We start from the raw sequence: 10,691 nt of genomic DNA, 5'->3' as shown, positions 1-10,691 counted from the left end.
GAGCCTGTCCTGGAACTAGCTCTGTAGACCAGGCTGGTCTCGAACTCACAGAGATCCGCCTGCCTCTGCCTCCCGAGTGCTGAGATTAAAGGCATGCGCCTCCATCGCCCGGCACGTTTTTTGTTTTTTGAGACAGGGTTTTGCCGTAGTTTTAGAGCCTATCCTGTAATCTCAACTCTCTTAGGAGGCAGTTGGATTTCTCTAAATTTGAGACCAGCCTGATCTATGTAGCAAATTTCAAGTAGCCAGGGCTGCAAAAATAAATAACAGAAAAAAATGAAATAAGGAAAGAAAGAAAAGGAGAGGAGGAGAAGAGATGTCTATAGATAGTCTTCCTTTCTTTTCAGGGTCCAGTCTTACACCAGGCCTCCCAAATATTAAGCTAGTGCCCTACCACTGAGCTAGAGCCCCAGTAAAGGGACCTTGTGTTAACTGAAACCCAAGTGGAGGGGTATAGTGACTGTCTTTTATTGGTCCCTTGGAAAATGAGAGGAACATGTATTTCAGGGCAAGAATGGCTTGAAAGTTCTTGTCCATAGCACAGGTAGGCTCATATCTTCATTCGTTATCCAGAAGACAAAATATACAAGTTCCTTGTTCTTTTTAATGATGCTGGGTCTTACTCACACTTGTGGGAATAAAAGGAGGGAAGGGGGCACCCGGATTTGAACCAGGGACCTCTTGATCTGCAGTCAAATGCTCTACCCCTGAGCTATACCCCCTCACCTTGTCATAGTCCTCTCCCTTGTCCACTTATGGTGACTCACTATGAGCTGGTTCCACCCACACTGATGCCCTGGAGAGCTCTGTGTTCTCAAGCCTCTCAAGCCTGTGTTTATCTTCTGCTTTGGCTTTGCTTGGCCACCAAGAATCATGGTGGGAACAAAAAAGAATGACAACTGGTTAAAAAGGAAATGGACATCATGAACAGAAAATCCTGTGATTTGGGCGAGTAAGCATCCCCGATGCCATCACGCTCCCTGCTACTCTAATGAGCTGTGTGTAGGAAGGAGATGTGTGTATGATGTTGGGGTTTTTTTTTTTTTTTTTTTTTTTGAGACAGGGTTTCTCTGTGGCTTTGGAGCCTGTCCTGGAACTAGCTCTTGTAGACCAGGATGGTCTCGAACTCACAGAGATCCACCTGCCTCTGCCTTCCAAGTGCTGGGATTAAAGGCTTGTGCCACCACCGCCCGGCTGATGTTGGGGTTTTTTGTTTATGTTTTAGAACTAAGAATTGAACTTAAGGTTTCAAAAATGCTAACTAAATTCTTTATGCTCTTACCATCTAGCTTTTCTTTTTCTTTAAAGTCTCCCTATGTGGCCAGTTTAGACTTGACCCTGTGTGCATCTATCTCAGCTTCTTGGCTAGCTGGGATTAGAGACAAAACACTGAGGCCCACTTAAAATGTTAGGATTTTGTTGCCAGGCAGTGATGGCACATGCCTTTAATTCCAGCCCTTGGAAGCAGAGGCAGGTGGATCTCTGTGAGTTAGAGGCCAGCCTAGTAGTCTACAGGAGCTAGTTCCAGGATAGGCCCTGTCTTCAAAACAAAACAAAACAAAAAGCTATGGATGTGTTTTGTTTGTTTTTTTAGAGGGGATAAAAATAAATCAGGGAAGCCGGGCGATGGTGGCACACGCCTTTAATCCCAGCACTCGGGAGGCAGAGGCAGGCGGATCTCTGTGAGTTCGAGACCAGCCTGGTCTACAAGAGCTAGTGCCAGGACAGGCTCCAAAGCCACAGAGAAACCCTGTCTCGAAAGACCAAAAAAAATAAAAATAAAAAATAAATAAATCAGGGAAATCATTTATTATTTTGACACTTGATACGGGGTCTGTCTATAGTCCTTGTTGTCTGGAACCCACTCCCACTGTGTAACCTAGTCTGTCTTCCTAGTTGTGCGGGTCTTCCCATTTCCAGCTCCTAAGTATTGGGATTACAAGTGTGTGTCACCACATCCAGCTGGGGCCCACAACCGATTCCTTGTGTATTTTTGCCTTTGTTTATTTGGGTTTGTTTTCTCTCTGTCTCTTGTGTTTGAGCACATGTATGCATATGGGTACACCTGCCACGGAGCACAGGTAGTACCCAGAGAACAATTTGTGGCAGTCAGTGTGGGGTATATTATTTGTGTTTTAATAAATAAAGCTTGCCTGAAGATCAGAGGGCATAGCAGCCACACTAGTCAGCCATATAGGCCAGGGAGTAGTAGCACACACCTTTAATCCCAGGACGCTGGAGACTGACGACAGATCTCTGTGAGTTCAAGGCCACCCTGGGCTATGCAAGACTGAATTTGTCTAAAAGAGAAACAGAGAGGGGGCTGGAGAAATGGCTCAGTGGTTAAGAGCACTAACTGCTCTTCCAGAAGTCCTGAGTTCAATTCCCAGCAACCACATGGTGGCTCACAGCCATCTATAATGAGACCCGGTGCCCCCTTCTGGCCTGTGGGCACACGTGGAAGGAATGCTGTACACATAATAAATAAATAAATCTTAAAAAAAGAGAGAGAGAGAAACAGAGCTCACACAAAGGTGATCCCAGTACTTGGGCTCACACAACTTTAATCCTAGCCCTAGGGAGGTAGAGAGTAATTTGGCTGAGCAGAGAGAGGAATATAAAGGGGAAGAGACAGGGACTCAGTAGAGTGTAGAGTCTGAGGATTACTGGTGTTCTCTGATCTTCAGCTGGAAGTCCTATATCTATCTCTGGATTTTTATTATTTGTGCAACAAGTCAGTACCCTCTTTCTACCCTGTAGGTGCTGGGAATCTAACTCAGGTTGTCAAGGACAGCTCCCTTCCCAGCTTCTGACCTAGGAGCCTACTGATACCTGGAGCAGTATTTTGTTGAGGATTGAGCTCGTAGTACCTAGTGCTAGCTAGAAGGGCCGGGCGGTGGTGGCGCACACCTTTAATTCCAGCACTCGGGAGGCAGAGGCAGGCGGATCTCTGTGAGTTCGAGACCAGCCTGGTCTACAACAGCTAGTTCCAGGACAGGCTCCAAAACCACAGAGAAACCGTCTCGAAAAACCAAAAAAATAAATAAATAGATAAAATAAAAAAATAAAAAAGCCTAGTGCTAGCTAGAGAGGCTGGTCAGTGGCAGAATGCTGGTGTTTCCATGCATTAGACCACGGGTTTAATCCCTGTCCCTGCCAAGGGAGGATGGACAAATATGGGCCCGTCTCATCACCCCAGCCTAGAAGGAAACAGAGGCTCCCTTGATCCTCTCCCCTCCAAAGGTGAAGCTGAGTGTACAGAAACCAACTTGTTCCCTCCTCCTACCCCAGAGAAGAAAGAACACACCTGGAGACACAAATGCATGTTTAAAAAATATAGAATAGCATTGACAGCTCATCTAAACATCTGTCTTGGAGATTCATGTCAAATACTGTAAAGCAAGATCTTCAGAAGACGGGGAATGGAGTGACTTCTCCAAACACTGACGTGCGCTGACGGAGGGCTGGAGTGTTCCTGCGGTAGCCGAATCGGCCGTTTAAGCCGGTCGTTATGGGCTTCAGATTGGCATTGTAGTAGTCATGTCCACTCACCTGCTGGAGGGAATGCCCTTGGGAAAGAGGAGAGTGATTGAGCCCGCAGACAGTACCCTCTCACCTTCCCCACTTAAACCCAGTGAGTCACTGATCCCCACCCCCACAGTTGGAGGCCTCCTTCCCAGAGGCTCTGAGCCCCTTGAAAGAAACCAACAGTGCGGTCCGGGGAGACAGAGGTACCCTAGAAATCAAACCCTGCCCCAAGTGAGTTTACATGAGAACTGAGAATGAATGAATGGTATGTGCTGGGCCTGGACTTGGCTCCCAGGAGCTGTAAGGATTTTAACCTCGCCTCTGTCCCATCTGGAGAAAATAAATGGATCCATTTGATCACATGACGCAGAGGACTTTATGGTAATCTTGAGCCCAAAGATGAATGGAAAGACGACTGTCCCTGCCAGAAAAAGTTAATCTTCCTCATCCCGCAGCTGCTAAACTGAGCATGCTCAGGGAGCCTAAGTGCCTGTAGGGGCGATCACTGCACACACGCACATGCACACATGCACACGCGCACATGGAACAGGCTGTAGAGTGGATGGAGGGAAACTGAACCGCCATCTCAGCCCTTCTTAGCAAGTCGGTTTAAAATCATACACTGTGTCTGAATTGTGCCATGGGATAAAATGAGGGTGAGGAGTACCTAACACACAGTAACTGCTCCAGGAATGAACAGCAGGTACACTGAACACTATTTGCTCATGTATGGAGAGAAAAGCCAGGAGGATACAGTCCTTGACCCTCTTGGCCTCTCTGTACCCGCTTCTCTAACCTCTCGGGAACACATTTTCCATGATGGGATCACGTGAGATGACACTTGCCTGCCCCTCCCCAGTTTCTCCTGTTCAGATATCTCTGTCCTTGACCGAAAATGTGGAAATAATCCACTATCCAGCCATCCCTTCCTGTACCGCCACGATCCTGGAAACGAAGAGGAAAGAGAAGATTGTCAGTTGGGGTTTCTGTTGGGTGAGGTGCAAACTTCCTGGGGCTTCCCTGGGGAAGGGCAAGTAGGGCCAGAAGGAACTGGGGGACACATTAAATGTAAACGCACTAACAATCTGCAGAGTCAGCAGTGTGACCAAAAGGTAAGGGCTCCGATGTTAGACTGTAGGTCCTAAGTCCAGTTCTGCTACCAGCAAGCTATGTGTTCATGGGCCAATTGCTGAGCTCCTGCCCTCAGTATTTATCATTAGTGACCAACTGGAAAGTGGCCATGAGATTTCCATGACTTGATTTAGATAAAAGTCCTACTATAATAAAGGCTAAATACACATATTTTGTTACTGTTTTGTTACACGTTGTTGGTGGTGGGTTTTTTCCTCAATGCTAGGGACTCCCGTAGGTCAGAGGAAGCCTTAAAGCTATTGAGGATGACCTTGACATCCTGACCCTCACCTGAACATCTCCCAAGTACAAATACCACTTCATCCAATTAAAATATCTTGGTTTTTTGTTTGTTTGTTTTTTTGTTTTCTCAAGACAGGGTTTTTCTATGTAGCTTTGGAACCTGTCCTGGGGCTGGTTCTGTACACCAGGCTGGCCTCGAACTCAGAGAGATCTGTCTGCTTCTGCCTCCTGAGTGCCGGGACTAAAGGTGTGTGCCACCACCACCTGATTTTCTTACATCTTCATTCAAATAAAAATACAGATATAACTTTAGTGATAAACAACAACAAAACAAAAACACGGGTGGGCATAGGCATGTGGTAACTTGGCAGCTCTTGGGGGGCTTCGAGTTTGAAGCCAGGCTTGGCTGCATAGTGAATTCTAGGCCAGCCTGGCCTACTAAGTATGAGACCATCTCAAAAAACAAGTGAACAAACATACAATAAAAATTAAACAAAAGCTTGAGTATGGTAGTGCGTAAACTCTGACACTTAGGAGGTAGAAACAGGAGGATCAAAAGTTCAACAGCAACTGAGCTGCAGAATGAGTTAGATACCAGTCTAATTACATGAAACTCTGCCTCAAAAGAAAGTTGGAGGCAGAACTGGAGAGATGACTCAGTGGTTAAGAGCACTGGAGGCTCCTCCTGAAGAGCCAGTTCAATTCCCAGCCCCCACACGAAGGCTCACAACTGTCTGTAACTCTAGTACAGGACATCCAACACCCGATTCTTTCCTATAAGGGCACCAGGCACACTGGTGGTGCACAGACATATGTGCAGGCAAAAAAGCATATGTGTGTGTGTGTGTGTGTGTGTGTGTGTGTAAGCATGTGTGTGTTTGAAGCTGAATGTAGTAGCACTTGGGAGGCAGAGACCACTGGATCTGTGAGTTCCAAGCCAGCCTGGTCTATATAGCCAGTTTCAGGCCAGCCAGAGACCCATAGTGAGACCCTATTTCAAAAACAAGTAAATAAATAAAAATAAGAGTAAAAAATAAACTGGTTGTTGTTGGTGTACGCCTTTAATCCCAGCACTTAAGAAGGCAGAGCCAGGTGGATCTTTGAGTTTGAGGTCAGCCCGGTCTACAGAACAAGTTCCAGGACAGCTAGAATGACTACACAGAGAAACGCTCTCTTGAACCCCCACAAATAATAATAAATAAATAAATAAAAATAAAAAATTAAATAAAGAAAATTCAAGTCAGGTGGCATGGGCCTGTAGTCCCAGCACTCAGGACACAGTGGAAAAAGGATTTCAAGTTGGAGACCAGCCTGGGCTACACAGCCAGACTGTGACTCCAAAACAATAAATAAATAAAAATACTGACATTGTTAGACATACACACCTCCGGCTCCTGCTATACAAGGGACAGAGAGACCGATTGTGTGTGTGTCTGTGTACTGGCACTGTACACATATGGACACACACAACGCTAAGGACTACAAAAACCCCCACGACCTCTTCCAAGTGCAGCCTGGTAGGTCCTTTTTGCCTTCACACCACTGAAATCAACACCGACACTAAGGCAATGGTGTCGGAAGGTCTGCCAGGGGATGCGGGCTGCAGTCCTGCACTCCCAGCCACTGGTTTTACCTTCTATGGGGGTGGTGAAAGGGTTGCAGTAATGAGGTCAATCCAGGACCTCATACAAGTGAGGCAAGTACTGTACCCCTAAACTACATTCTCAGCCCCACTCCCAGTTCAAGGACAGCCTGGGAGACAGGGCGACTACATAAAATAAATAAAAACAAAGAAAGAAAATTAAGCATTGGTAGGAAATGGAACTGTCAATCAACAGCCTAAGGGTCTACAATCCTGGGCAAGAAACTGCTGGAGAGGGGTGTCTGCAGAAATGGGGCTCCCTTTATTTGGCCTTAACCCTGCAACTGTGACAGTATGGGACTGAGGTGCCAGGTCAAGACAATCCCCTTTGTTTGGTTCACAGAGCTCTATGGAAGTTTCTTCGGGTTTTAAGGACCTATGGTGATCACTCTAAGGCGCCCGCTGTGACATCACAAAGACACCTGTTTGTTGGGAGAGACAGACAGGCTTTGTGCCCTCGTCTCTCTTCCAGAAACAAGAAATGAGACTGTGGATGGGGTTCTGGATGGAAAGGACCTCTGCTCGCACCTCTATTCCTCCGTCACAATACCCCTTCACTCCCCAATTCACCAGTACAGCCGCCGCAGGGTGCCGACCTCAAAGGTGCCCAGCGCCCCGTAGGGCGAAGCCCAGAGTCAGGGAAGGGCGAAACCTCAAAGTCCTGGGTCACGAAGGTCAAACCCCCAAAAAACTTGCTGCCAGAAGTCTCCGGGATACTCCCAAACCCACCTGATCAGTTTTCCGCAAAATGGGCGGAACCACGTGGCTCCGGAAGTACCGGCGAGTGTGGTAGTCTTGCTGTGGGTTGTAGGGTGGAATAGCGGACCACACCTTGGGCCTCGAGAGGCTATAGGCTTGGGCCATTGTGCTCACAGCCACCCCATCCAAAACAAAGCCCTTTTCGAGTCGCCTAGGACACTCACAAAAACGAGACATCCCAACCACCACAGCCTCTGAATGCTTTCTGGAGAATAGAGCACTGGATGGGCATTTCACTGCGCATTGTTACGTATGTCAAGGACCTCCCTGAGACAAACCGTATAGTTCTACATTTCAGGTTCCCCACCACGCCCATCGTACTGTGGTGCTGGGATTTAACCCAAGATTTCAAGCCCAATATGTGCTAGACAAGCACTCTTATCAGACTGTACTGCGTGTCGTCCTCTGCGCGCACACTTCACATCCATAAATGTTTAAACATTTTATATGCATCAGTGTAGGTGCGCCCGACCAGGCGGTGGTGATGCACGCCTTTGATCTCCGCTCTAGGGAGGTAGGTGGAGGCAGGCAGATTTATGATTTTGAGGCCAGGCTGGTCTACAGAGCATTCCAGGACAGCCAAGGCTACAAAGAGGAACCCTGTCTCAAAACAACAAAGCAAAAAAAAAAAAAAAAAAAGTGATAACGGAACTTAGTCCCCCTCCAAAGCAGTGAGGCTTTAACATCTCCAGCCATTGCCTCCAGGCTTTTATTTACTTTTTTATTTTTCGAGACAGGGTTTCTCTGTTGCTTTTGAGCCTGTCCCGGAATTCGCTCCGGAATTCGCTCCGTAGACCAGGCTGGCCTTGAATTTACAGAGATCCGCATGCCTCTGCCTCCTGAGTACTGGAATTGAGAGAGTCCAATGGGGCTCACTTGTAATCCTACCATTTGCAACATGCTCAAGGCCAACCACAACTAGACTGAGCTACTTCAGATAGTCCCGTCCCCAACCCCCAGTTCCCAAGGTAGGTGCAGAGCCAAAAACCACAACTCATTCTCTAACCCTCTGTGCAGGACCCTCTGAGCCCTTGTTTCTCTCATCCCACTTTTTAAATCATCTTAGATACCCCAGGCTAGCCTTATTTTTTGATAGCTCCCAAGTGTTGGGATCACAGGTATGTGTCACACTTGGAACCAATTCTTGTCTTCCAGACAGAAAAAAAAAAAAGACATGTAATCTTTGCCAGACATTAAGTAGTGACACATGCCTGACAATGCTGAAGCATGCATGGGCAACCTGTCTATATTGGGTTTCGCGGTTTGAGTGGAACAGGTTGTGAGTTTGATCTGACTTCAGAGTCCAGAGCACTAACCATTACACCACAGGGGCTGCTCATTTCCCCAGTTCACCACCCACCCCAAAAATGAAGCCCTACAATAGCGGCACTGCCTTGCACACATGCCTCTGCTCACCACTCCAACCCTGCCTACGGCGGCAGATTCATTCTGGCTGAAGCAGGTTGGAAGGTTTTTGGGCATTACTGGGGATTGAAACCATGGTGTCAGACAGGGAAGCGCTCTATGGCACACTCCAGCCCTTTCACTGCACTTTTACCTCTTCTAGATTCCAGGCACAAAACACAGCTAAGGCCGGGCAGTGGTGGCAAACGCCTTTAATTCTAGCACTTGGGAGGCAGAGGCAGGCCATGAGTTCAAGGCCAGCCTGGCCTACAAAAAGTTTCAGGACAGGTACCAAAAACTAGAGAAACCCTGCCTTGGAAAAAAAAGGGGGGGGGGGGCTGGAGAGATGGCTCAGTGTTTAAGAGCACTGGCTGCTCTTCCAGAGGTCCTGAGTTCAATTCCCAGCAACCGCATGGTGGCTCACAACCATCTGTAATGAGATCTGGTGCCCTCTTCTGGCATGTAGGCATACATGGAGGCAGAATGTTATATACATAATAAATCTTCAAAATAAAATGATTTGCCGGGCGATGGTGGCGCATGCCTTTAATCCCAGCACTCGGGAGGCAGAGGCAGGCGGATCTGGGTGAGTTCGAGACCAGCCTGGCCAGACAGGCTCCAAAGGCACAGAGAAACCCTGTCTCGAAAAAACAAAAAAAAAAACAAAAACAAAACAAAAAAACAGCCAAGGGCTTTTCTGTTCAATGTTGTATAGAAATGATCTTCCAACATTAGAGGAAAAGGTTTGCCAGGTGTAGGCGTGTTCTATAATCCCAGCACTAATGAGGTAGTGGATGGAGCAAATAGCTGACTTGGGGTTGGAGTTGGCTCAGCATTCAAGAACATTGCTGATTGCTGGGTAGTGGTGGCACTCGCCTTTAATCCCAGCACTCTGGAGGGCGAGGTAGGTGGAAAGCTTATTGCCCACTCTTCCAGAGGTCCTGGCTTCAGTTCCCAGCAACCATAGTTAACTACAGTTCTGAAGACCTGACTAGCCTTCAGGCCTAACTAAGGGCAGGGCACTGTACAAACATGGTAGATAGTCTAGCACCCAGACCTAAAATTAACCTGAAAAATTTTAGGCTGGGCATGGTATTTAACCCTAGCAAAAACATGCTACACATACCAAGGCTTTGCCCCCCGCTGAAGTCTCACCAGACAGTTGTGGTGCATGCCTTTAATCCTAATACTTGGGAAGCTAAACAGGTAGATGAGGCCAGCCTGGTATTTAATAGCTAGTTCCAGGACAGGCTCAAAAAATACAGAAAAATAGGCCGGGCGATGGTGGCGCACGCCTTTAATCCCAGCACTCGGGAGGCAGAGGCAGGCGGATCTCTGTGAGTTCGAGACCAGCCTGGTCTACAGAGCTAGTTCCAGGACAGGCTCCAAAAAAAAAAAAAAAAAAAAAAAAAAACAGAAAAATACCCTGCATCATTGTATGGATACTGCTTTCCCATTTTTTTCCTTTTCAAGACAGGGTCTCTCCGTAGCTTTGGAGCCTGTCCTGGTAACAGCTCTAGACACCAGGCTGGCCTCTAACACCTAGTTGTTTACTATAACCTTTATTGTTTACTATGTATCTCCTTCCCCAGCATGGGGATTAAGGGCATAAGCCCACCACCACCTAAGCTACTTCCCCGCTCTTAAAAAAAAAAAAAAAAAGAGGACAGCAAGGTGTAGAGAATATTCAGTAGCACCAGGTCTTCCAGGACTCAGGATTCAATTCCAAGCACACAACTCTAAACTCCAGTTCAAAGGATCCAGACACCCATGGCGAAACACCAACGCATAGCCTGCAGGGTGCTAGAGCACTAACCATAAGCGTACTCACATTGGTCATCTGTTAGAAGACAGAACGCACCATTCTGTTTTAGGGTCTCAAGAGACAAAGAATTTATTTCACACACACGTTTCTGCTTGCATGTTCACCTGCACACCATGTGTGTGTCTAGTACCAGAAGGGGCCTGAAAAAGTTAATGGCTT

The 10,691-nt window shown here is 47.2% G+C and overlaps 1 protein-coding gene and 1 non-coding gene across 2 annotated transcripts; both read right to left on the bottom strand.

Annotated features, from left to right (window-relative positions):
- Positions 1-650: 650 nt before the first annotated feature.
- On the bottom strand, positions 651-722 carry Trnac-gca. Its single transcript has one exon. It is a non-coding gene; the product is annotated as a tRNA-Cys (tRNA).
- A 2,686-nt stretch (positions 723-3,408) lies between these two features.
- On the bottom strand, positions 3,409-7,560 carry CUNH17orf98 (chromosome unknown C17orf98 homolog). Its single transcript, XM_005368310.2, has 3 exons — positions 7,274-7,560; positions 4,374-4,473; positions 3,409-3,569 (listed from the first exon to the last, which is right to left on the bottom strand). Exons 1-3 carry the CDS (start codon positions 7,478-7,480, stop codon positions 3,409-3,411), a joined length of 468 nt encoding a protein of 155 aa, XP_005368367.1. The 5' UTR covers positions 7,481-7,560.
- Positions 7,561-10,691: the final 3,131 nt, after the last annotated feature.

Source organism: Microtus ochrogaster, unplaced genomic scaffold (genome assembly GCF_000317375.1).
Source record: "Microtus ochrogaster isolate Prairie Vole_2 unplaced genomic scaffold, MicOch1.0 UNK31, whole genome shotgun sequence".
Taxonomy (NCBI): Eukaryota; Metazoa; Chordata; class Mammalia; order Rodentia; family Cricetidae; genus Microtus; species Microtus ochrogaster.
This window is presented reverse-complemented; position numbering and strand designations above follow the sequence as displayed.